The sequence below is a fragment of the Sceloporus occidentalis genome, unplaced genomic scaffold (assembly GCF_023333645.1).
Source record: "Sceloporus occidentalis isolate IW3139 unplaced genomic scaffold, rSceOcc1.0.p SCAF_370, whole genome shotgun sequence".
In the NCBI taxonomy this organism is placed as follows: domain Eukaryota; kingdom Metazoa; phylum Chordata; class Lepidosauria; order Squamata; family Phrynosomatidae; genus Sceloporus; species Sceloporus occidentalis.
Window position 1 is genome coordinate 155,092 of NW_028317350.1, and position 26,964 is coordinate 182,055.

The 26,964-nt window shown below is 40.1% G+C and overlaps 3 protein-coding genes across 3 annotated transcripts; all 3 read right to left on the reverse strand.

Moving 5' to 3' along the window:
• Window positions 1–305: 305 nt before the first annotated feature.
• Window positions 306–4,722, reverse strand: LOC149273518 (leucine-rich repeat-containing protein 71-like). Its single transcript, XM_089506203.1, has 14 exons — window positions 4,647–4,722; window positions 4,493–4,528; window positions 4,048–4,182; window positions 3,692–3,859; window positions 3,442–3,517; window positions 3,247–3,321; window positions 2,999–3,067; window positions 2,433–2,592; window positions 2,114–2,197; window positions 1,939–2,028; window positions 1,587–1,715; window positions 1,235–1,340; window positions 704–786; window positions 306–464 (listed from the first exon to the last, which is right to left on the reverse strand). Exons 1-14 carry the CDS (start codon window positions 4,720–4,722, stop codon window positions 306–308), a joined length of 1,446 nt encoding a protein of 481 aa, XP_089362329.1.
• A 611-nt stretch (window positions 4,723–5,333) lies between these two features.
• On the reverse strand, window positions 5,334–6,737 carry LOC149273519 (protein kinase C delta type-like). Its single transcript, XM_089506204.1, has one exon. It carries the CDS (start codon window positions 6,735–6,737, stop codon window positions 5,334–5,336), a length of 1,404 nt encoding a protein of 467 aa, XP_089362330.1.
• A 5,046-nt stretch (window positions 6,738–11,783) lies between these two features.
• Window positions 11,784–26,293, reverse strand: LOC149273520 (platelet endothelial aggregation receptor 1-like). The gene is made up of 22 exons (XM_089506206.1): window positions 26,181–26,293; window positions 25,415–25,519; window positions 24,928–25,028; window positions 23,055–23,147; window positions 21,045–21,291; window positions 20,598–20,721; window positions 19,989–20,125; window positions 18,959–19,171; window positions 18,654–18,828; window positions 18,092–18,212; window positions 17,316–17,479; window positions 17,052–17,154; window positions 16,674–16,820; window positions 16,260–16,388; window positions 15,362–15,490; window positions 15,098–15,226; window positions 14,749–14,967; window positions 14,356–14,471; window positions 13,517–13,655; window positions 13,307–13,375; window positions 12,602–12,814; window positions 11,784–11,947 (listed from the first exon to the last, which is right to left on the reverse strand). The coding sequence occupies exons 1-22, from the start codon at window positions 26,291–26,293 to the stop codon at window positions 11,784–11,786; spliced, it is 3,150 nt and encodes a 1,049-aa protein (XP_089362332.1).
• Between the last annotated feature and the right edge of the window lie 671 nt (window positions 26,294–26,964).

A 26,964-nucleotide genomic window follows, 5' to 3' on the forward strand; every position in this document is an offset into this window, starting at 1 on the left:
AATGTTTATAGGTAAACAGATGACATGATGACTTTAACAGGTTCCATGGAAACAAACTAGTAGGCCATTAGCGGGACAAACTTACCGCTATAGACAGCCGAAGCAGCCCTGTTTGGATTTTGGTGCCTGGGACTGGTTTAGACTCTACAACCTGGGTCTCTATAGCCGCAAGGAAACCTTTAAGGCCTTCTTCTGAGATCCTGTTTCCTGGAGACAAGGTTTAAAGTTCCACGTAAGAATGAGGCCTATGGTCTAGATTGATGCCACCCAAAGAGTGAAGATTTAAGAAAGAAAGAGAATTAATCTTAGCCCTTTTCTGATGTTCCAAGCACAACGGCATCATAATTAAACTCACTTAAAAGGTTTAGGTTGATCAGGACTTTGTTTCCGGGGAGAAATATCTTTCCATCCCGAGATTCTGTTGGTTCCAGTAAGGGATTTGTCACTTCAGTGGGTTCAGTCTGCTTTAACACAAGGAATAACAATATATTGGCAACCGTTTGTAGAAAGGTCTCACAATATCCTCCTGCATCAAACAATTTTACCGTCACTCAAATATCCCAGTGGCTTAGACGCAGGTATTATCAATGCTTTGTAGGGCTCTTGTCCAGTAGACGGTCCCCGTAATAGTTAAGTATAATATTTAGTAGAGGAGCTTGTGAGTACTGACATTTGGCAAAATATAACGTTTCTACCAACTCACTTCTTGCTCTGTCAAAGGGACACGTTTTGTTGCAGATTTAACTCCTTTTCCTCGCTGGTTTTTGGGGTCAGGATTGGCCAATTCTGTCAAAAGAGGAAGTCAACGATAGTGAATACATAGAATGCATTGAACATACAAGAACATAGAAACAGGATTTGACACTGCCCTTTGTGTCTGCTGTAAAATCCTTAAAACTTATTCAGTCAATATAGCCTCTACCATATTATGCTCTACAACCTCTGCTGGAATACTGTTCTACTTACCTACAACCATATCAGTGAAGTGAGACTTCCTTCCATTGCATCTAAGCTTCTGACCCTCTAGTTTTAGAATATGGCCTAACATTTCTCCTCCTTTGAAATAAACTTTCCTCTTATACTTGGAATTTAGATTGGTGTATATAAAATGAAGTGTTGTGCTGGTAACCGTGCAAGAAATCCTCTCTTATGTTGACAAGCTTTGAAAATTCAGAACTCTAAATATTCTTCTAAGTTTCCCAATAGCCAACTCTATTTTCTACTCAGAACTCACGTTTTTTGGATGGCTTTGTGTCTTCTTTCTTGACCGTCCCAGTTTGACTAGACGTGCCACTTGGCTGGGTGCTCGTCACTGACTTCTCCTCCTTCCTTGGAGGATCCTGTGACAATTGGAGTTATTTTTTAATAAATCCTTTAGAATGTCACTCTCTTTGTCTAGATAATTGCCCTTGACGGGAACATTGCCATTACTCAACACGCTCAGCCAATATATGAAAAAGACTTTAAAGGACTTTGAAGACGGTAAGTGAATAGTTGCAGAACGGTGCATGTCTGTCATATTAGAATTTTATATTAAATGTTTTAAAGATAAAACACGGATTGTGAAGGAACACAATCAACCTCACCTTTTCCTTTTCTTTTTTCTTTACAGTACTCTTGCTTGTCTTGGCGACTTGTGTTTTGTCAGAAACGTTGTTGCTTTGGTGGCTTTGTGGCCGATCGCTTTTGGGGTCTCCATGTCGTGAGGTGCCAGGCTGTGAGCAGAAAAGATTATCGGACATGTGCCGGGTTCTGCCACAAAGAATGCAACTTATCTGATACTCAGTCCTCTAGACTACAGGTTTCCATCTCCAGTCCTTAAGTCCTTCCCAACACTTCGGTTTAATAAATTATGGAAACCATTAATCCAATCTCTTTGGATAGAGCACAGATTTCTGTTTCAGCAGCAACTTGTGAATTCTTACACGGCACACTTACTGATCTTGGATGTTCTTGACTTTCCTTTTCAAGTAACAATCTCCTCCTTTCCACAATCTCTTTGTGGTTTAACGCAAAATGTCCCAGGATCTAAAAAACAATTTTTTTAGAAAGGATTTTAAGAAACTATGCAACTGTTGTTTTCAAACAGCAGAGGGTCGTCAACATTACAAACCTCGGCCAACGCAAGAGCGCCTTTATCTCCTATTCGATTGCTGGACAGGTTCAGTGAGAGCAGCGAGCGGTTCAGTCTTAAGGCCTGAGACAGAATAACACAGATGACCCTCAACTTCAACAGCCAAAAAACTATTAGAAAAGTATAAATTCCAAAAGTTGCAAGCAGTTCACCGACAGTTTTTGGCTAAATACCCCCTATAAAGAAACGTAAATCCTTGTCTTAATATAAAAATATATAATATAAAAAAATAAATTGCCTTTTTATGCTCAGGAGATGTATATTTGCTCTTTGGGAAGATACCCAATCCTTCCCTTACCTCTGCAATGTGACACGCTCCCACGTCGGAGATGTGATTATAACCGAGGTTCAGCGATGCCAGGTTTTTGTTGGTTAACGTGAGGTTTTGAAGAGCTTGGCTGAGAAGTCTGGCTCCTTCGTCATCGATTTTATTGTTACGTAGCGATACATGAGTCAGCCTGGATCGCCACGGAGGGAACATTCAAGACAAAAAATGGCACGTTTGGCTTGTACATAAAATCAAATGCTAAATTACTGCCAATCTGTATGCTTAAAAGCCAACAATACATTGATATATGTCACGTGAGACATTAAGAAAACTGCAGATAAAACAATATTTTTTATGTACAAGACTTTTTATTATTATATCGTAAACATAAGGCTACTGTGAGCAGCTGCATGGCTTTGATAAGAAATACAGTTCGAGGAGTAATTACTCCACCAGCATCATTTTGATGCTCGGTTTTTCAACTAATAAGCAGGAGAAAATTTCTTGGTTTGTCCTCATGTTGATAATTCTAGAGCCCTGTCCGCTGTAAACTCCATTTTTTTTGCACATCACAAAAAAGATTTACGGTAACTTACGGCAAGTCATCCGTTATCAGTTTATAATAGGACTGGTCAGGTAACGGGTTCCCCTCCAGCGTAACCACCCTGGCATCAAAGAGAAGAAAACACATTCCATTTTCACATACATACATTAGGTTATATAAATAAGGAACAGTTCTAGGACAAAGTTCTAGATCTAGGTCATTCCAAACTTGGCTGTGCAAATTTCTAGAGGTTCGTGAAGACCATTGTAGAAGTGCTATTTTATAACAGTATCTACATACCTGAGATTGGGACATTGTTGGAGAATGGAGACGAATGAGGAGAAGGTGTTGTCTGTCAGAGCGACATTCCAAAGGCTGTAATGACATACAAGTGGTCAACTATTACACTGTGATTATAAGTCCACCACCGACTTTGAGCATAATGACGCACGGACATGTTCCATGTGAGTTCCACAAGTGTGCGCGTCTCCTCACCTGATCGCATGTAAATTGATCAGTGCCGGCAGACATTTAGCAAAAACTCCCATCATTTTATCATCAATCTTCCATCCTGTGACAAAAAGAATAAACTGGCGTAATATTCATTGGTGACAAATTCCTTCTGGATGAACAGGTTTTCAAAAGATGCCTTGTGACTTATGATTAATATGATATATTAAATGTGTTAATATTAACATATAGAAAGAATATGTTATCTGTTATCCAACGTGTGAATATATCGCACCTCGAACAGAGACCTCTTTGACCGATTTTGCATCTTCACTTTCCAGTTCCACGTGGATCTTTGGTCTAAAGTAGGAAAACCTTTCTGCGTTGTGGACCGAGCTGGCCTGGCTGTCAGCGTTCCATTCAGAATCATCTGCCGGGAAGATAAAATCATTGCATCCTGGACCTAAAAATCCCGTGAGCACAATGTGAAGGTTTTAAACATCTTGATGTAATGTCCTTCAACATATCACCACGTAACCCCTACATATTAATTAACTACCAAGACGGAAAGAAGATAAAATTCAATGTCTGTCTACTTTTGACTCCGAACCACGGTGGTCTGGTGGAGCAGACGATGAGAGCTCTGCTCACCCATACTTGTTTTCTCAGATGCTGGTGTACCGGGAGGGTTTGAGCGTGCAACAATTTTGGGGATTTCAGTATAACCCATGCGGCAGCACAGCTCGGTAAAGTCTTCGTCCAGGTTACCAGTGCATTGGTAATCCTCTAAGGAGAAAAAAAGAAACATTCTCTGTAAAACTTGTCACAGTTTGGTCAAAAGAATAAAAAAAAATCTTATTAACAATTATTATTAAATATGTGTCATTCGAGATAGGATAGTGTAAACATGGAGGACAATTAACAAGACTCATCTGCCAGGATGGCTTTAATGAAATGCTTCCTATTAAAACATTATTATCCATTATTATCCATTAGTATCCAAATGGTAATTCTCAACCATAACGGTAGCTGTAGCTCTGGAACGGCATCTATTTTGCTTTTCAGGACACCCAGACGTGACCGAAGCTTTACGTACCAGGGGACAGCAGAGTCTTGTCCAATAAACCAACAGCTAAACATAAAAAAAATAAAAATGTTATCACTGGAAGCTCCCGTAAGAACTGGATCACAAATCTACTTCAGTGACTTCTCACTAGATCTGCAGCTCCCACTTTAAACTGCTGCCTTACCTGAATTCTTTGAATCGTCGTCGTTGCTTCCAACAACGTTCTTATCCTTTGATCCTTTCTCTGTCTTTTTACCCATTGTGATTTTTTTGATAATCCTAAAAGATAAAACAAATGCCCGAATTGTTTCAAACGTCCCAACATCCCAACACCTCAAATGGCCAAAAATGCCCTTAACCTCCTTGTTTCCCAAACCGTTAGCCAGAACTTGTTGGCAAGCCTTGATTTGGCTCTCATTGGTAAACCTTGAGGGCTTCCTTGAGCTTTCGAGAATAAAACACACCCATGCATAGTATGGACTCCAAATTCAAGACTAAAGTTGTGTGAAAACTTAATATATAACCATGTTCTTCTGTATTTGGTACAATATGCACCCACTCGCTAAAACGAGTGGAACATGTCCATATTGTTTGCAAGATTTTAGTTATTTTATAACGGACTCCATTGCCTTTAAAAATACAATGTAAATGTTTTTTCTCCCTTATTAGTAAGTATCTCCCTTCTAAACCTAAAACACAACCTAATTAAACTACTTATCACTAAGAAAGCACAGATCATTTGAAGTTTTTCAGAATTTTATTTTGTGAACTTCTAAGAAGACCGACAACTATGATCTTCTGGATCTAGAGCTTGGTGGCAGGTTGGTCCTTCTTCCACAGGTTCAACGCGACCAGATGGGCTTTGCAGATGTCAATGAGAAGATGCTGCGTTGTTCCAATGGGTACTAGCGAAGGAGAACCCACCGAAAAATTTCTGATCTTCTGATCCAATGGGGTTTCCCTGGACCTCGATAGATAGAAATGTTTTAACCTCTCTGATTGCCTGTGAAAAGCTCTCCTCCGATAGGGGTAAGACAAATGGGGGAGCTGATCTTCCTGCCTCAAGCTCTTTCCAATCAATAAGCTGAAAAAGAGGGTGCGAGCGGATTTGGGCAGCTTCTCTTAATCTTATGGACGGTGTCTTTCGTAGCATCTTTTCTAGGAGGTCTCGAGTGTCAGGGCTGAGAAATCCAGAATAAGGTGGTGTGCCTTTGGTGACTGATCTGGCCACCTTCTTCGATACTGACCCGCAGTAAAATGGCATGTCTCCGGTGGCCATCTGATATAGTATAACACCGTAAGACCACCAGTCTACAGAAGCATTATATTTCTTACCCTGGTACATTTCTGGTGCTATGTATCCCGCCGTGCCCGCAAACCCTTTAATCATCTTATTTCCAAACAGGTTTTCAGTTGCCAGACCAAAATCGGCTAATTTGATATGGCCGACGCTGTCCAATAATATGTTTTCTGGCTTGAGGTCTCGATGGATGATACCTCGATCGTGCAGATACTGCAAACCACACACCATCTCAGCAGCAAAGAACTTGGTGGTATTGAGTTCAAGTCTGCCACGCGCAGTCAAAAACTTGTCAAGGCTTCCTCCTCTTAAGAACTGCATCACAAAGAAGACACAGTCCTTGGTTTGGAAGGCTGCATGCATGTGGGTCAGGAACATACATCCCGAGGCCGACTCTAAGACCCTCCTTTCCACCATTGTATTGTCCTTGTCGTCCTCTACCAGAGCCTTCTTCGTTATTATTTTAACGGCCACAAATCTTTTGCTAGGGATGTCAGTAGCCAGCATGACCTTGCCATAGCTTCCCATCCCCAATAGGCTGTGGAAGAGAAGCCTCTCCACAGAAAGGTCAGATTGTGATGATCGACAGCCAGCTTCGTCTCTGCTTCTCTTACTAAGTCCATGCTTCTCCGTTGTTACTGTTTTACGCTTAACGCCCCTTTTAGTCTCCTTCCTCGTCTTTGTGGCCTGGTTCCCCTTCTGTCGTTGGCTTTCCATTCTTTTTCTTTTCTTGCCTACATTTGCGCTTGAGGTCCGAGAGCTCTTTCCTGCAGATGGTTCTGCACCAGTTGGTCCAAGAGCCATTTGGCTGGTACAAGGAAGAACGTTCTCATGCAACTCTTGAAGAGTACTCTCAAGTCCATATTCACCAGTGCTACCTCTACGTCGTTTTATCTCCTCCTCTCTACGTCTTCCCCGTTCACTCTCCTTTTTCTCCTGACGAGTCTTTTTACGTTTCTTTTTTGAGTTTTTCATGGTTGTGTAAAGACACAGCAGCAAAAAACTCAAGGCAAACTTTCAGCAATTAAACAGAGCCTAGGTCTGAAGGTTTAAGAGTAATGACTCCTTCAGCATCACAGCCTTAAGTACACGTGATGACATCATATCCGTTTGTTTCAACTGTGCTGTCTTCTTTCAGCACCATTACCTTGAATGCCTGTGATGCCATAGAATCTGCTTATGACATCATCAATTGTTATATACAGTATTTTTGAGAATAAATGTGCAGGGAATATTATATTTTTATATTATTTTTATATTATATATTTTTTTCTCCTTCTTATTTATAAAATAAAATTACTAATGTTATATTTTTCCTCTCTTGCAATTATTTATAAAATATTTTAAATCGCAATACAATTCTTATTAATTTACCAATAAACAATAAAGTTCCGGGGAACAAAGAAGACATTTAGGAAGTGTGAAATGCCTTAAAATATATAATTTAGTAGCATTTTGTTTTCAAAATAAACAAAAAAAGCAATATTAATAAACAGCAGATTGGGGAAGTTCTAAATGTTTAGCAGTCTCCATGGTAACTATGGTTATAAAATATTAATAAAAAATATTTTAACCTTTTAAGAGACCAGGTTAATAAGCTAGGGTTAAAACCACTAATCATACAAATATTATTATTTATTTTTATTATTATTATTATTAATACAATTACACAATCATTACTTACAATAATAATTATACTATTACTACTAATAATAATGGTAATAATAATAATAATACCAATAATAGATACATTCTAGTTGTTTCCAGCTTAAATGAATACCTATAAAGCAATTAGGACAACAATAAATATAATAAATTATCAGTAAATCTGTTTTATTCTTAAGGCAATTAATGCAATATATGAAAAAATAAGTAGTTACACTCTCAGATAAAACAAACCTCAGCTAACGGAGAGGATCATTATTTATTTATAGCGCCGTCATACTCCGTAGCGCTTCACGATGGGGCATAGAAGTGCTAGTATTTGCTGTCGTTCTTGTATACGTGCGCTCCGTGCTCTGCGTTACCCGTCTATAATTATAACAATAATAATAATAATAATAATATTGTGATTACCGAAAATATTAGCAGCTCCCACGTTAGGTCAGCAGCGTCCGGTAACCATGGTAACCATGCCAGGCCTCGGCGTTCGGTCGCCATGGTAGCGAGCGAGTGTGCGGCGTGAAGATGACAGAAGCTCTGCGTACAGCAGCCAATCAGCTCTCACGGGGTTTGCCTAGCTGGCGCGCGTGCCGGGAATGAGCGCGCCCTCTTGCGGCTGCGCAGAGTGATTCCGTGTAACAGGGGAGCCTCTGACAGGATTTTTCATTTCCCGAAATTTTACCTCATATCTCACGCGCGCGGGAATGCTGTACGTAAACTGTATTACGGGCCACTTATACATAGTATTACGGGCCACTTATACATATATATATATACCGTATAAATATATGCTGCTATATTATTCCCCATGGCAGGAAAACGTCACCTCCAGTCAGGGGGCATTTTTTATTTAATGCAATTAAATGAAAAATATACCTTTTTTTATTGGTATTATTAGTATTGATATTAGTATTATCATTGTTATAATTATTATTATAGTAAGTATTATTAATAGTATTATTATTGTTAGTATACGTATTAGTATTAGTATTATTGTTAGTATAAGTAGTATTAGTATTATTATAAGTAGTAATATTAGTATTGTCATTGTTAGTATTGTTAGTTTTGTTAGTAGTATTATTATTGTTATTATAAGTGGTATATTAGTATTATTGTTAGTATAATTAGTTGTATTATTATTGTTAGTATTAGTATTGTTATTGTTAGTATTATTATTGCTATTATAAGTAGTAATATTGTTATTGTTAGTAGTATAAGTGTTAGTATTATTTTAAGTAGTAATATTAGTATTGTTATTGTTAGTATTATTATTATTGCTATTATAAGTAGTAATATTGTTATTGTTATATTATTATTGTTATTATAGGTATTGTTATTATAATTAGTACTATTAGTATTGTTTGTATTATTAGTATTGTTATTGTTAGTATTATTATTATTGTTTTTATAAGTAGTAATATTAGTATTGTTATATTATTATTGTTATTATAAGTAGTAATATTAGTATTGTTATTGTTACTATTAGTATTATTATTGTTTGTTAGTATTATTATTAATTTTAGTATTAGTATTATTATTGTTTTAAGTAGTAATGTTATTATTATTATTATTAGTGGTTATATTAGTATTGTTTGTATTATTTGAACCCACCCTGCAGAAACCTCGGAAGCTGAACACAGGACTTAAGTATATTTATGATATAAACTCACTTTGGGGGCAATGTTTCTCATATGAAGTCATCACCATAGCAACCAAAGGAATGTTCCTACTGATTTCACCACATGTGACACTTGCCCTCAGACTCATTCCATAACCCCAATGGGGGCCCATTGTTTCTAGCACATGAGATAACTCACACCATCATTTTTACCTTTGTGAACCACAGGTTGTTGGACTCACCTCCTCCATATTTCGAGAGACGTCATCCTGCGCGGTCGCCGTGGAAAAGGTAATTAGAGTTTTCTGTATGTGTGTAGAGGTAGATCACTTGGAGTGCCCCCTTTAGATTCAGGACATTCCCTGGAAATACCACCTGGCCTGGGGCGAGAGGATAGAAGTTTGTTACCCAATAAAGAAATTCACCCCAGGGGAGACTATATTCAGGAAGTGCCCTGGATAAGGGCAAAATGATACAGTTCTGGGACTTAATAAAGGTAGACAGTGGCCAGTGGTAAACCATCAGAGCCTGGGGTAAAAGTATATGAGTATTTGCCACCTTTTGAGTAACGTTGTCTGTTTGTCGCATAAGGAGTTGCATGTTTTATTTATCAACGGCGACCGTGTCTGTAACAAAGGGTGTATCTATGTGCCAGTGGATGAGCAGAGTTGTGTCTTATGCAATATTTAAAGACCTAACACTGACATATGCTGTGTTCTCCATCAACATTAACTTATGTCGCCTCTGTTTTTTCCTAAAATGTGTTTTATTTTGAGTTCTTTTTTTTTTTTTTTTTTCAGTTGAGCCCTAATATAAAGTGGTGAATCGTTGGTTTTATATAAAATGGTAAATCGTTCCCATTGTGCAGTATATTCTCCGACGCTTGCAGCTGTAATTTTACCAGCAGAGGGGGGTGTTCTACCACATTTCACCTCTTTAATAAATAAATTAATTAACATGCTTGACAGCCCAAGGTATATCTCAACTAATTTTTTTGGAAATACATTTGGAATCTTTATCGCCTTGTTTTTTTAGGATTTGGGAAATATACTGAGTTTTGGGCTGATTCCAAACAACACTAACTTCTATGGCACAAACTTCTTATGAATTGGTAAAGCAAAACACTTTGTTATATGGCAAATCTCATGAAGCTCACCCAACCAAGGGTGCATTCCCATAAAAAAAATTATGCATTCCCACAAACATAATGATATCACTTGTATATTTTAGGGAACCCATCCGAATTAAAAATTGAAATTGGGCATTGGGTTCCCATGCATTTATCAATGATTGGCGTGTATATGTAGAGAGATGCCCTTTGGGACTAAGTAGAATGCACAGATCAGGAATTATTGTTATGGATGTATGTTTGTTGTTCCATCTTGGGTATTGATTTTGGAATCCATATTAGTAAATATCAAATGTAATGTCTGCACTGAATCCGTAAATAGTCTCCTTGAGTTAAAGGTGTAAAAAGAATCAACACGACTTGACTCCACAAGTATTTTTTTTTTTAAGGTAGAAACATGTATTAAAAACATTATAACGAACGTATCAAGTGCTGTTTGTAAACTGTTACAGAAGAGGACTGCAATGGTTTGTAGTACAGTGGAGGCAAATGCTTCTCAGGAACAAACTAAACTGTAATAATGTATCAGTCCATTGGTGTGACATGGCTGTGACTGGACAGTGTCCCATGGGTCTCTTCGTAGCCTCTTACATGTGTTATCTTTGTGTTAGCAATGTGTTAGCTTTGTAGTGCTTTTCTTTTGAGAGTGGGAGTTTCATTCCTCCATCTACACAGAACTCTCTTTTGCCGGCAACCACACCGATATGTGACCCTTGCAACTCAGAAGAGCAGGAGAACGAGGGTCGACCCAGACCTACCAGCTCCTGTGCTATACCACCAGTGTTAAGAGTTTCTGCAACCATTTCTCTTTAGCATAAACATAAGAAACACAAGATTTCATGGCAAAAAGGGCCCATCTAGTCTTCCAACCGGCGACGATAAAAATGCAACAGAGTGCTTACGAACATGGGATCCTCCACCATGTTATTGCTTCCCAGGCTGGATGGAAATTCTTCCTTGCCCTTGTTGGACATTTTAAGAGTAACTTTGGTCAGCCTGGCTCTGCATTAACAGAGGTTTATTATTTCTGTAGCTTTTCCAAGACCAAGAATGGAAAATCAGGTCTCCCGAGTTCGTGGATGGTTATTTTCAATGTCTCTCCTGTCCTGGAAAGGTTCTTATATTTTTATGGGGTGGCATAATACCTCTGGGCCACCTAACGGAATATAGATAGTTTAGTAAGCACAGATGTATTCCTTAGTCCTGATTATTAATCACAATCATCTGTTGTATTAAACACCACAGACAACTTCTCAAGAGTGGTCCTTCCATACGCCGGAAACCAGCCAGCTGCTTATAAACTGGCTTATGCTACGATATTTACACCCAAGTTATCCAGGAGAAAAATTCTGCCTCCTTGTTTTAATTCACAGTGAAATTGAGCCGTTTTACTCAAAAATCAAGTTTGGCAAAATCTATTATTTCTCCTTGGAAAGATCCAATTCTAAGTTTCCATAGAACAGATGTGGAAAAAGATTTTTTTTCTCCCAGTAACAAAGTAACGCACATGCCCCTAAAAGTCCAGCTTGGGCAGAGACCCGTTTCTCAGTTAGGTCTAAAGAACGACTCCTGAAGTCCATAAAGAAAAAACAAATGTTATAATAATAAGTCCTCATCGGGCTTGGCGCTTTGCTGGAGGTGTAGGAGGGTATTGACGGACGGGGGGCATGTCATAATGGCTGGGAATGTGGCTGTTCTTGGGCGAGTCGTAATGGCTTGGCGTGGCACTGTTTCTCGGGCTGCTGGTCATCATCCCTGCTCCTCGAACTAAACTTTCTGGGAAATTAAAAGACAGCAAATTTAATGAATTCTTCAAAAAAAATGGAACCATTGGTAACCACACATTAAAAGAGGAGGAAGTCATTGGTAGGAAAACCACGCTTGTAGATACAGGGGTGTCCACAAGGAGTTGTTGTTCCGTAAAACATGGATAGATAATAAAACTAGTTTAAAAAAAGGCTAATTATTAAAAATGTGTATTTAAACAGACGTCAGGCAAACGCATCAAAGTGAAATAAAACTGCTAACCCAGATACCCGAAGGAAAGCAAAATACATGCAAAAACTAATGTGACAAAACTTTTTAATCAAATCAAGCCCTTAAAATATTTAACTCCTTTTTTTAATGGAAGTAACGTGTCTGTAGATAAACATTTATTCATAATGGCTGCCGAGATAAGGGCTTTGACCCCAGACGCATGTAGACAAACCAAGTTGAACTTGACACCTTTTAATGGTCATGGGCCATGTGGGAAACGGTGAGCTCTTGGTGTATCAGGGATCTTTTTCAGATGGAAACTAAAGACTAAGATCCCGAAAGTTCATGAAACCTGACATCTTTTTTCCGACATTGGCCCAATAAGAGGTCCGTTAAGACTCCATTTTAAAAATACAACCCATCAGGCTTCTTGACCTGTCTGGTGGACGTTACCTTCTTCTTTTTGGTCTTGCTCGTACACGGCATCTTCATCAAAGAGACCGATCTCCGCGTAGGACAATTCTCGATGCACCGGAGACTTCATCTCCATGTAGTTTCCCTCCGAGGGCCTGGCCAGAAGCATTGGGAGATCTTTAATGGTGGCATAAGGATTCTCGCTGTTCAATGAACTGTTGCTTGTGCTCAGAGTTGAATCTTTGACATAATCTAGAACGAAGAAAGAAGAAAAAAAAAATCATCTAACTCGGAGGGGGGTAAATTGCAAGAACACATGTTCTTTTCTCCTGATTTTCTCTTATGTTTTGGACATAATTGTTCTCAAACTGGCGCAGGTCAGAGAGGAGCCCAAAACGTTATGAAGTTCATCGTAGCCTGGAATTTATTACTGAAGGTCCTATGAATACCTCTGAGATTTGTTTTGCTTATACAATGTATTTTAATATATAATACAGCTTCTGTTTCAATTCAGGATTGTTAGGTGGTCAACAATGAGTACTAATTCCTCAGTGGGGAAAGTCTATGACTACCACAGTCCCTTAACGTTAAAGACTATGACTGTCTCAGGCTACCCAAGTAATGGAGAGTGGCCATATAAACAGGACAGTAGCTTTGTGTGAATGGAAGACTAGCTGTTGTCGACGCTGTTGGTAGCGTTGGTTCTCTAAAACAAACCGTCACTGTCGTATTTTCTATACTCACCATTTCCCCTGTTGTAGTAGATGCCCACACTGTTACTATAGCTGTAACTTCTATCCACCCTGTAGCCTCCTAAGATCAGATTGAGATAACAAGTACGAAATAAAGAACAACATGACATTTAGTAAACTGAAACAAAAGAGCCATCATTTAAACAAATGAAAGCACTTGGGGGATAATCACTAAGGTGCTTTTCGATCGATTTTCACTTACCTTGGTCTTTTGGGTTCAATGGCCCACTTTGGTGTTTCCAGTCTGCGGGTAACGTGGCATTAAAATCCGGCCCGCAGGCTCCTGGTCGCTCTCTGTCCGTGCTCTTCACTTTGGAGATGTGTGGGTTACGGATCACATTCTGGGATAAAAAAATCATTAATGGAGGTTACATTGTTGTGGAATATTACGTCATAAGGCATCGGAAGAATTCTGTATAAAATGATACAACACACAAGAGAAAGCCCTGCGCTCAAACTCCCATCATTCTTGGGCGGCAGCAACGGCTATAGTATTCACTATACACTATACAAGAGAGAGATATATATTTAGAGAATACCCCTCTTTGTCTCATTAGAGATTTTTACCTTTAGCTCACAGCAGCGAGGTGAATTGTTCAGTGTAGGACTCGCCTAAGAGGTTTGCCGTGACGTGGCAGGCGAGCTTCCATTTTAATGGCCATTGGAGTGAAACTAAAAACCTCCATTTGTCTATATAAGCAGAGGTGTTTGGGATAGTGCGCAGGTAACTATTTTTCGGTGTTTGTTCTATAAAATGATACAATACTAAATGCTTTTTAAAGGACATTTTGCAACTCAGGCCACTGGGGTGGCCACTACTAGGGCCAAGTCTTAATTGTTTCACAATGAAACATGGTCAGGATGAGGATGTCATTAAGTCACCCCCTGCCATTGTCTAGAATTCTGAAAGTATTGGAATTTGACATGAAATTCTTTATTTGTACTTATTTTTAAGTAAGGGACACCTTCTGTTTAATGGCTTTGCAAGAATTTGGGTAGGAGTAGCAACCAAAATAATTCTACTATCAAGCTCGTTCTTACCTTCTTAGAGCCGGGTCTCTCCTGATTTAATGGAGGTGGTGGAGGGATGGGACCGCACTGGGACAGCGTATGGTAACTGGGATTGGAGTAATAGTGCGTGTAGCCGGGTGGAACATCTGCCCAAAAACCACAGTAAATGCACTGACTTGCACAGAATATACAAAAGAATTATGACTTAAGACAAAGGGACAAGGGAAATCTGCTGGTCAGCTTGGGGACCATGTAGAATTTAGCATATATTAAAAGAAATAATGGCTTCTACCACTTCTACTGTTCCACTTACCAGTTCTGTAAAGTAAAGCTATAGAAACATAGACTATGGGAACGGTCCAACAGCCAATCCAAGATGGGAGAGGCTGCATTGCCTTATGTTTCTAAGACGTGTTTACTTACCAGGCACTTCATACACGGAACTGGCAGGTCTCGTGGCGGTGTAGGCCACGGCCAGACTGCGGCTTTCTTTGTCCTTCTGCCAGTGTCGATAACACAGGAAGAAGCTGATTAGCGCCACCACCAAGATGACCAGGGCGATGATGCCAAGCATGGGTCCAAGAGAGTCCGTGCCCATTGATGTCTTCGGTACCATAGTAAAGGGCACATCCACGTTAAGGGCTGGGCAGAAAGAATACAGACATTTTGGTTTTAATTTGCATTCATGGGTCAGCATCACTAGTTCCATCATAAACCATGTGTAATGGTTATTGGTATTGGTCGTAGACAAAGTGGCACTGCGTGTACCTACCTTTCTCGCAGTGGGTTCCGGACCACCCGACGTCACACTGGCAGCTGCCGGTGACATGGTGGCAGGTGGCATTGTTAAGACATTCACACACTTGGTGGCATTTTAGCCCGTAGGTTCTGGCCGGGCACTCTGGGGAAGGAAACGTAGATAGGGTCACTCAGTAATGAAACCATTGAGCCCATTAGAGGGCTGCAAAAATTTTAATGTCACCCCGTTTCCCCCCAATAATGTTTAAGGGAGTATGCTTATACGCTGGTCACTTACTCAAGTCGCAGAAGGGCCCGTGATATCCAGGGAGACAGACGCACTTCCCAGTGATCTGATCGCACTCCGCACCATTCTGACACTTGCACTTATGCATGCACTTCTCTCCGTATGTCCCAAGGGGGCAGGCTACTCGCAGGAAACACAGAGAGAGCTACATTATGGTAAAGCCACTGCTGGGCTTTCTCATCTTATGCGCTTGAGTCCTCAATAACAAAATGCCTGATAAAAGCTACAGACAAAATCTCTGGACATCTACTTGTTCATCTCTTATACATGTTTCCAGAATAAAGCAGCTAGACATGTAGGGGATTGATAGATTTAGATGTATACTATGTAAGGATTCTGCACAATGCTGCCAGTGCGATCCCTGCATTCTCTAGCACATGCAATGAATGTTTATTGTGAGCAGAGACGAGAAGAGAGAAGAAAGCCTACCTTCGGAGCAGGACTTCCCAGTCCATCCGGCGGAACATGTGCACCCCCCGTCCGACGGACTGCAGTGGCCTCCGTGTTGGCAGTAGCAGATGCTGGAGCAATCCTTGCCCCAAAATCCCTGAACGCAGGCTGTTTGTAGAGAGAGAGAAAGCATTACATGATCCACACAACCTCTCCTAGCATCGACATCGACATCAATCGGATATCGTAGACCTACATACATTTCAAATTGCCAAAAAGGGACGCTTTTGCTTTGGGGGGGTATGGTTAGAGAGCAGGCTAATGGGACAGGACTTTACCCAGACTTTTTAAGTGAGTCTATGTCCTATTGCTGGCTATTTGTGTAACTGAGTGAGGCATCCTGTAGAAGAATTATGTCATCAAGTAGCTTGTGGGAAAAGTCTGCAGGTCACTTTGTGATCTTCCCTTGGTTAGTAATGCATGGATATATGCTCCTTACCCTCTGAGCAGTCGCTTCCTTTCCATCCAGGGAAACATTTGCAGGAGCCATCGACAGGGTTGCAGGTGGAGAAGTTGGAGCATTTGCAGATCAGGGCACATTTCTTGCCATATCGTCCAGGTGGGCACTCTGCAGCGGAAGAGCATGAAATACATGGGTCGGGTTACTGCGTAAAACCAGAACCTGAAGAATTCTAAGCCTGGAATGTTTAAAAGTCGATGTCAGGCTCCATGTATAATGTTACTTTCATACTGTGTGAAAAGGATTCATTAATGTGTCTTGATATTGACTTGAGTTCGCTAATCTTCAGTTACTACGTAGATGAACCCTGTCTTAGTCTGGCAAGATGTTTTTTATCTGCCATTATGTGCATCATTACTGAGTTCAGGGAAAAGATAAGGAAGCTGGTCTTACGATTCTCACAGGTTTGCCCTTGAAAGCCAGCCAGGCAGGTGCACGTCCCGTCCTCCGGAGAGCAGATCCCCCCGTTTTTACAGGCACACGACATGTTGCAATTCCTGCCCCAAAGCCCGTCTTCGCAGCTCTGGTCACATTGTATCCCTGCGGGAGAACGAAGAGAGAGACGCTAAAATGTAATTATCTGTGGCTGGGAACGTTTACGTCACTAAATAATATTTTGTGTGTAAATAAAAACTATAACTAGGTTTACTAATAGGGCGCCTATGGGCTCATTGATGCCCCAAACACTGCTGACTGATCCAGGTAGATTTACTGGAAATGATAGAATAAATATGGTTTGCTTTCCCTTTGATTTCTGCCTTGTCCACTCACCTGTCCATCCTGGTAAACATTGGCACTGGCCGGTGACAGGGTCACAGCCGTCCGAGTGTTTGCAGTCACAGCGCTGGCTGCACCCGAGCCCGAAACTTCCCGACTAAAAGCAGAGGAGATAACAAAATTTGTTGGTAAACTTAAGACACTCTTACGCGGATAAAGCAGTTGGTAATAGGCAGTCAGCTCAAGCAGGTGGATGACTGCAGGTGGAAATAACACGGTATACGATAGTTATGCAGTATATGAGACCTCCACCGGTACCTTGCATGGCTGGCTGCACGTCTCCCCGTACCACCCGGCGGCGCAGGAACACGAGCCGCTGACAGGGCTGCAAGAAGCCCCGTTTTCGCACTGACACGTTCTGTTGCAGTTGAAGCCCCAGCTTCCCTTGGGACAGGGTGATGAGCAGTCCCCCTTTTGCCACCCTGTAAAAGGTAAAGGAAATAGTAAGCCGGCAAGACCGGGGATGCCTTCTCCTTCCGTACCAGTATGTCCTAACGAGCATTCATTTTTATTACTTTTCACTCTCCCTATTGTAACAGCGCTATGGAATCAACTATAATGACCACGGCTTTGTTGATTGGTCTTTGTTGCTTTATACGAAGCGCGGATATGGATATGGAAACCGTCCGAGGTGTACTAAATCACGGGGACTTATGGACCTGCTCAGAGATACTCTTTATCCTAAATTAATAGAAATATCTAGAGACATAAGCCTGTAGCTACCAAGTAAAAATCAAACATCTATTTTAATTCACTTCCTTCAGTTTAATTCTGCTGTAAACCTAAAAGGTATTAACCCTCTGCCGTTTTTATGTTTTTATCAAATTAAATACCAATGAATGAAAATACAGAAGTTAGTGATACCGTTGACAGCTTCTTACCTGACACCTTTTATAAAAGCACATGCTACACGGTATCCTCTTTCAGTGAAAGTCCATGATAATTATCAGTTCATATAATGAATAAAAATGATAATTTTTCAGTTGTCCTTTCTATCCAATAATTTATTTAAAGGTCGTTAGCTTGGAGCCTACCTTCCTTACACACACAAGAGCCGTCGATCGGGGAACACGAAAGGTAGTTTTTGCACTTGCAGGTCTGAGAACATTTTGGGCCATACGAGTCCTCTGGGCAGTAATTAGAACACTGTGTACCCTGAAACAAATTTATATCTCAATTAGTCACAGACTCCATAATGATTTATATGTTGATTTATATGTTGATGTTTTTTTTTGTTAATCGTAATTTCCGAGAGGTTTTTTGAGTGTGTGACTGGAGTGAAGGAAAAAGTGGAAATCCGGCAGTGAATTTTTATTAGAAAGAAGTTTAAAAAACATAAAAGCAAAATTTTTAATATAAACTTTCTGTATAGAGGGTCTGTATGACTTAAATGAGAAAAAAATATAATTCTAAATTAATTATAATTATTTCTCAATCCAAGTAGTCTTTTTACTTTAAAATTTTTGATTGAAATGTATCCGTTGTTGTTTTTTTCATGAATTAGTTTTTCTTTTGTGTGTTTTTTTTTATATTTTTTATGTGATATATATATATTATATTTTTTATATAACTCTGAATAATGTTGATTGCCCTTACCGTAAATCCAGGGGCACAGATGCATTTCCCAGTCTCGCTGTTGCAGGACCCCCCGTTAAGACACAGACAGGGCTCTTGGCAGTTTGTTCCGTAGGACCCCTGAGGACAGGTCTCGTTGCAGTAGAGTCCGGCCCAGCCGCTTTTGCACGTACATTCTCCGCTCATTGGGTGACAGCTGAACACAAATAGGGATGGCATGCAGGTGTTTGTCTTATCTTTACTTAGTGAAGCATTTAGGAGAGGAATAATGGATTTTATTTAATTTAGCAGCATCTATATGTCCCATCAGGGTAATGGGTTCTTACCTCAAAGTGTGCAGGGGGTCACACCGACAGCGCATGTTGCAATGTACCCCATAGCGGTCAGGGGAGCACATTCGCTCCTCGCACTTCTCCCCCTGGAAGCCGGCCGCGCACATGCACGCCCCGTCAATGTGAAAACAGCGCACGGCGTGCAGGCAATCGCAGACCTCTCCGCAGTCCCTGCCGTATTTCCCAATTGGACACTCCTCCCGGCAGCTGTGGACGGGGACCATTGTAGGGAAGCATAATATATAGGCAAGGGAGAGGTACAATGTCAGGAAATTGAAATACCGTGCAAAACAAAAAATGGTTTCACAACCTGCATACAGAAGACAGTGGAGCTTAAATAATAAAACCATTATTATTCAGCCCAAAACTAAATGTCATCTGTCAAGCCAAAGAACGACAGCAGGCAGGTACGAAGAAAGTATAGAATATAATCCTAACAAAGATTTTTTACTGTATACTAGATTCAATTTAGATGAATAAACTCTTTTAGACGGTATCTCTTTAATTCAGTATGAGACATATTGGATGATATAGGAGATGATTCTTTTACAGTAATAATTTATACAAACAAGCCCAGCTTCTGTTTAAAGCTACCAATTTGTGTGACAACAGATCCTGTATATTGTGGTGACCTCCAATCACATGTGCAAACCTCAGATACTGTTACTATGCTATTCAACGCTTGGCTTTCAGGCGCCTTAAGGGGATTTACAGCTGTGAGCTCCAACCTTTGCACTCATCATATTTTCCAGCAAGCTCTTGGCAATCAAATTTGGAAAAGTAAAATTCTATATTTTAGGATTGTCTATACAGACTAGAACTGTTATTTCTTCTAGTCTAGGGCGAGTGATGGGGTCTATAAGATATGAAAGAACCTACGGGATCTTTAAGTATTTGTGTTCACATGTTGGAAAGGGACACTTATGCCAACATTATTGTAATTAAGGTTTGATTGGTTGGTTATGTTAGAATAGGTTTAGAATGTTTGCCTTTTATGCTTTGTTAACATGAATTCTTCACTCACCTTCCCCCGGTGAACCCCAGAGAGCAGTGGCATTGGCCGGTCCGTGGGTCACACTGCCCACGATTGTGACAAAGGCATTCCTGTTCACAGTTGGGTCCAAAGAAACCTTCTGGACAGGGTATGGAGCAGATTGGGCCCTGAGGAGGGGAAGGTTAAATACAATGCATGGACGTTAGAAGAGGAAAGAATCTTCAAGATTATTATTTACTGAATAATAATTAAAACATATTTTAGGCTATATTAGGACACATCTAGCCCTTGTGGTAAATGTGACACAGGGATATAGTGTGGATCTTCTAGGGCAATGTTTCTGATGTGGGGCCATCTTCACAGGCAGTCTTATTTTATTACTGTATTATGTGGCCACGCAATTTCGCATGTGTAACCAACAGAAAAACATTGTGGTGATATTGTTAGTGGAGGGGAAAAACTCCCCTGAGGGCAACACCTCTGGGGAACCTTATGTTTTGACATTTCAAAAACTTATCATGACACATTTAGAATCGGAACACACGTCTTGCACTTGTCTCACGCGGAAAGCTGCAAGGATATCAAGCACTGGATCTTTTTGGCCACGTAAAATACAGATTATTTTTCTCAATTTCTTACCATCCATCCTGGGGGGCAGCTGCAGCCTCCAGTGCTCTGATTACAGATCCCTCCACTTTGACACGGACAGTGTTCTGGGCAGACATATTTGGACGGCTGAATTTCTGTACAGCGGATTTCACAGCTGGGATCAGAGCAGAATATGATGATGATGATGATGATGATGACAATAATAATATTCATCGTATGTGAACATGGCCCCTGGGGTTTGCTCTGAATTTGAAATATATATTGTTTGTGACTCAGACTCTGTGGGGGGATATCCTTTAATATTTAGCTGCAACTAGGCTTCAATTCCAATAACAAAAATTCTTGCTTTTGCAGAATATTGGTTTGTAGCCAGCCTTAATAATCTTTGTCTAGTGTCGGCTTTTTCTATTTTTTGTGTTTTTTAAAGGTAAGCTAGGTACTTAGCGTGCTTAGTGCTTATAGTTGGTGTGGACTCACTATGGTCCTGTGTACCCCTCGGGGCAGAGGCAGGTCCCATCTTCAGGATCACATGTTGCCCCATTTGTGCACTGACAGTCGAGCGAGCAGCTGATCCCGTACGTTCCTGGGTCACAGGGTTTCTGGCAGAGGGGGTCCTTATAACCCGCTGGGCATATGCAAGATCCGGAAATGGCGTCACACACTCCATTGTTATGGCACGAACAGGTATCGTTGCACTTCGGACCCCAGACGTGGTCGCCACAAGCTGGAAATCAGAATTATTATTTAATGATTTGTGCAGAGCAATATACGGCACACTGAAGTGGGAATTTTCAAGAGATCTGTGGTTTCCACTCCTTGACTTCTCTATTTATTGTAAAAGTCCAAGAGGAGCTTGGCTGGTCCTGTATAATATATTGTGAAATCGGTGAGATTTCTTGGTCACTCATCATAGATTGAACTATACATTATGCAGAGCCAAATCCTTCTTGGAGAAGATCAATCCTAATGAGAGAAAAGGTAAGCAGGGATCTGAAGCTACAACTTTCCTGCAAACCTCGCTGTTGTCAATATGCTCCACAGTTCCTCCATGGAGTATAAAGCAGGACTCATAATTCATATCGTATATTATATACTTAACCCTTGAATAGCCCCCTAGATCCACTGACTATAAAAGGTAAGAACTGGGTGCCGCATGCTCAGAAATGGCTTAGTTGGATCAAATTGGAGTGGGCTCCCCAAATGTGGCTCTCCTGAAATACTACACATTGGAAACATAATAGTAGATACATTTTTTCCTTTAAAAAATATATATTTAATTTTGAGATTTGTCCTATTATTTATTCCCTGGTCTGGTGACCATGATCCCCTAAGCAAAATGTATCTCTTTAAATACATTATCATTGTTGATAAGTAGCCATGAGCCTCCTTCTATTATCGGCTTCTGTCATAGATTTCCACTCTCATCACTACTCTGTAAGGAACTAGTTACCTATGTGGAGAACTTTGCATTATAACAGACGAGGAAGCCTGAAGTAGTCACTTTAACGAAAGGACCCAAGTGTTACTATGAGAACATTTCTATTTACATTTCCCAAAATAATTTCTCGTATTAAAAGTGCAGAACCCCTTCGGGAGATTAGAATGCGTGGGAACAGTTTGTCCTGACCACTAATATCTGTTTGTCATGACTGTCGACGGTTAAAAGTTGTGAGATTGGACAAAATGATAGGCACGCTGCCCAAATATTTTAGTAAACCCCAAGGGTACTAAACAGCTTTTTTTAAATAAAAAAACTGTAGAATTATTCAAAAGCCTTTCCTGTTTAAAAAAAAATCAATGGTAACACGTGGACCATATTCTCACCCCAAGGCTGATAACTAAATTCATCTTAATTTAAATTGAATTTAGAGGCGGGTGGTAAAGAAGAAAGAAAATTAATTGTCCTCTCCCAAAGTAAAATAATCGTTTGGAAGTCTGGTGGGGTCTTCCTAAGGTTGTTCTGTGTTTTTAGAACACAAAGTGGTTCGGGTTTACGGAACGCTTGCATTGCAAAAATAATAAAATATTATATAATAATAATTTTATAATAATATAATAAAAAGTAAATACCTTATCAAAATATTTACTTTTAAGTTGGCAATGGAGCTACAAAAGGTTGTATTCTATGAGCCCAGGAGCGGCTCTTATTTTTTAAGTAATGATAACTAACTCAAAAATCACATTTTTGTTTTCTTAAGGGGAAAACATTTACTAAACTAACACAACATTGTCAGTGTCACCCTGATTATCCATGCTAACAAATTCTAAAAGCAGATCTTTCACTTCTTCTACCTCTCCCATATTGTTAAGTTACTGATTGTTGCTGACTGGTTCTCAAGAACTGCTTGCTTATTCCTCCTCATCATGTTATTAAGTTGCTGGTTGCTTCAGGCCATCTTTGGAAGGTGGGGTGAGGAGAAAGGAGAGAACTTCAAGACATTAAACTGATTAGATATAGAATATTTACCAATGTTGTCTCATACTCACCACTGGAGCAGTCTTTTCCCCTCCAGCCTGGCTCACACTGGCATTGGTCGGGGGCCACACAGCGCCCGTGCACGCATTCCTGGGTACAATGAGCTGTTTAAAGAGATGGCAGCACTGTTAGAATAGGGCAATTATACAGGGCAGATACAGGAACTCGCAGCCCTTAGAGCACAAACACTTCCTTTGGCTTTGAAGTCTCGTACAGTCATATCTTCCATTGTTTATTTTATTTTTAAAATTAGGATGAATAGAAAATATTGTTGACATTTCCATGTTGCCGTCCCACCTACTATGCTGAATTTAACTTTTCCAAGTTAAATTAAAAACTTCATTTCTGTTTCTGCTGAACGCTAAAAGCTTTACCAGAAATAATTCTTTAATCATATAAGATTTAGTTTCATCATTTTTAAGGGTATGCATAACATGTGTCATGTGACACAAAAGCAGCCATTGATAGGCTGTTGCCTGGTTGTCAAGTTCCTAGCAGAAATGTATACAAAATACTATTCTTTTCCAAAAAGTGTGATTTTTACTCTTTCCTTTATTTATTATGAGTACAGATTTCTTTGTTATGGTTGGAATTTGGCTGCGTCTCCAGAGAGGCAGCCATTTTAACACATATGATGCTGCTGACCCGTCTTGATCGACAGTGACCTCATTTTTTTTTTTTTTTTGCATCATCGGCAGCCTGTGTAAATCCCAGGTGGGAATGCTGCTGTCGGTCAATAGAAGAGAGCAAAAAGGCAAGCAGGGAGCCGCTTCATGGTTTGCCAGAGTCAACAGAGAGAAATACTGAAAACCTCCATGGAAATATCTCTTACGCGGGCACCGAGCCTAGAAAACGAGTTCTTCTTTGCAAATCACTATCAGGATGCAGGATGGACGAAGCACAGCGATAAGAAGCCAGCAAATCCCTATAATTGTGTCTGGCATTTAGCATTTCTTCTCTAGTAGAAACACGTCAGCAGCCACTGCTTTCGCTGATATGGAGTCTGCTTCCCCGATTACGAAGAAATCACACTAAAACGCCTTTCCTATTTTAAAGAGACTCCTAAAACATTGAAATCTTGGTGTAAACATTACCATACAAGGACAAAGCATGAGAGTCTAGATTTTCTTTTGTTTTGTACTTTCCCAGCTGAAAGTTAGGCTGGTGGGGGAAGATATTTTGCTTTGCACACCCAACTTCCTGCTGCATTCACTCGTAAGAGCAAGTGCAACAGAAAATTGTTTCCCCCAGTCTTTAAATAATTGTTAATTTAATTAATTATTGTGAAATTTCCCAGTGTTTCCCAGTTTCTCCTTTCTGATACAACAACTTAATCTCCAACATTCCATCTCGGAATAATAAACTTTGGTTCCTGCGCCTCTCTTTACAGCAGGATGATTTTCTCTTAGACGCTATTAACTTATAAGTGTATCATCAACAGATGAAAACTACATTTTGGTTACCCCGCAACACTAACCAAAAGGCCGTACAATGAACCTGCAGCACTGTTGTCTCCTGGCTCGGCTTTCATGGTGATGTGTAATTGTCATGCGGCTTGTGATGATCATAGCTTTTTTTTATTCCACTGCTTGAACAAATTTGAAGTCACACCACCCCCAAGGTTTCATAGCAATGCTACAAAGAGTTGAGTTTTCTGTATATATGTGAAAGAGAAGGTCTTTGGAATATGTATCTGTCTTTTCATTGGAATGTATGTCTGTGCTTCCTAAAACGCCAGGGATCCCCCTTCATGATCAGCCTTACACCGGAGATTATTTTACTAATCACAAACAGAACAATAGTGACGAGGAGGTCCACAGCTGTAAGGCCGCCAACATGCAGCCGTATAATATATATATATATATTTTTTTTAAATAGACTTACGGACACAGATCTCATTACTTTCATAGTACCCTTGGCAACATCTGTATCTCTTCCTGTAGTCGACTTTGACCCCGTGCCGGTATGCAGTTCTGTATATAATCCTAAATAAAAAAGATTTGCATCAATTAGAATGCTGGGTACCAGGATTATTTTGTGCTTCTAGTCCTGCCCCTGAAAGCAGAGAATAAAGAATATATCCATATGGAAGGCATGAGGCAACTATGTGATACTGTTCTCTGGCTTTCACATCATGAACTAGCTCGGCTCAAGCAGGAGGGAATAGGAGCTCAGAAGAGGTTTTAGCTGTGTGTAACCAGAACAGCGTAAATTGGCAAACAAAGTTTTACTGTAATATACCAAACAATTATGGACCTCCCTGTTTATCAGTACTACCAAAATGTTTCAGCAATGACCATTATTTGTTATTAGTTGGACGCAGCTCTAAAAAACACAATCCATACCCCAAAAACTGGAAAATATGCCTTACTTTTGTGGAGAGCAGGTCTTAAAGTAGTTCCAGGTGCCGTCACAAGAATCTGGCGATAGCTGGGTGTACGGGTGGGCATAAGCTTCCTTTACAGCTGTTGTGAAGCTAAAGAAGAGAGAACATGTTGGCACGAGACAGACCGTGGGTTCGGATGGATTTTACCAACGCATTTGGCAGTGTTTAGGATAAAACAGGCAACCGTTACCATCAAATGGCTAACTCTTGGCTGTATGGTTAACTTTGCGTTCTATTCTGGTATTGATTTTATTTCCAGGAATGTAGAATTGTTGTCCAGATACTTGTGTTTAGATCAAGGTCTCACAAATGATTCTGGAATAAGAACCAAGGAGGCGATACATCCACACATTTCTTTATAGAACAGACCAAAAAATGTAGGGATCACGGGTCCCTTGCTCTCAGGGTTTTCCGGTCCTTTGACCTATACATTCAGCGGAGATTGGTTGAAACCGTGATCCCAGAGAGAATTTGCAAAGTTGATTATTAGTGTGTTTTCTTCACAAATATCCAACTCCCAAGTTATATTTTATTATTATTAGTTTTTTTTTTCACTTTACAAAATATTTGTTTTCTGTTTTGAAGGAGGCTCGTATACAGGATGGGAAATGATTAACCCCGAGTTGTCAGATTAATAGCAGGAAGATGCGAGAGGCAGCTGCTTCCTCCCTGTGTGATTCTAGCCTGGTGTCCCGACACTGGCCTTATGCTCATAAAAGAATATGCTGGCTAGGTGATTTTTTTCTTTTACCTTTCCCAGTAACTGCAGACATTGGGGTCGTGTGGATTAAGTGGGAGGCCATGGGGAATAACGAGCAAGAACCAGAGGATCGTTGTCAGGGTAAACATGCCCAAACTCTTCATCCTACAATAGAATAATGAAAAAATATATATCAATAATCAGCGATAATTGGGTACAATGTCACAGTGGGTTGGAAAAAGGGGTAAGTGATAGACAGTTCCCCCGATGAGACATGGCAGTACAGATTTTTACATATTATTTTGTATTTATTGTGCAAAAAAAGTAACTTTGTTTGAATGACATTGTGTATATTTTTGTACAGTTTGCTTGGAGGGGAAAAAAATGATTTTTGGAGCTGTTTTGGGTGTTGCCCTGCACTGAAACAGTTAAGATTTTTTTTTCTGAAAACAAAAATATAATCCATAGGTGATCCATGTGATCCTGTGCATGCTTATAAAATTAGCAATTGTCTTTTAACGGTTTCGGTGCTGGAAGGAAAACAGGATAAGATCCCATTCCACCAATCAGCTCCCAGCAAAAACCATAAACACAGGAAGTCAGTGGAGAAAACAGGAAGTGGGTTCTAGGCGAGAGGATGTTATGTCGCTGAAGGCACTCGAGTAGAGACAGATGGAACCGTTTGGCTACTGGACAGAGAACTGTTCAGGAAAACATTCCTCAACGAAAGTCGAAAAACATAGGAATTCTAAACAAAATATTTTACCAATCATGTTTTGATATTCGAATAATAACAATGTACGAATTGTTACAAAATATTTTTCCCTTTCACAGC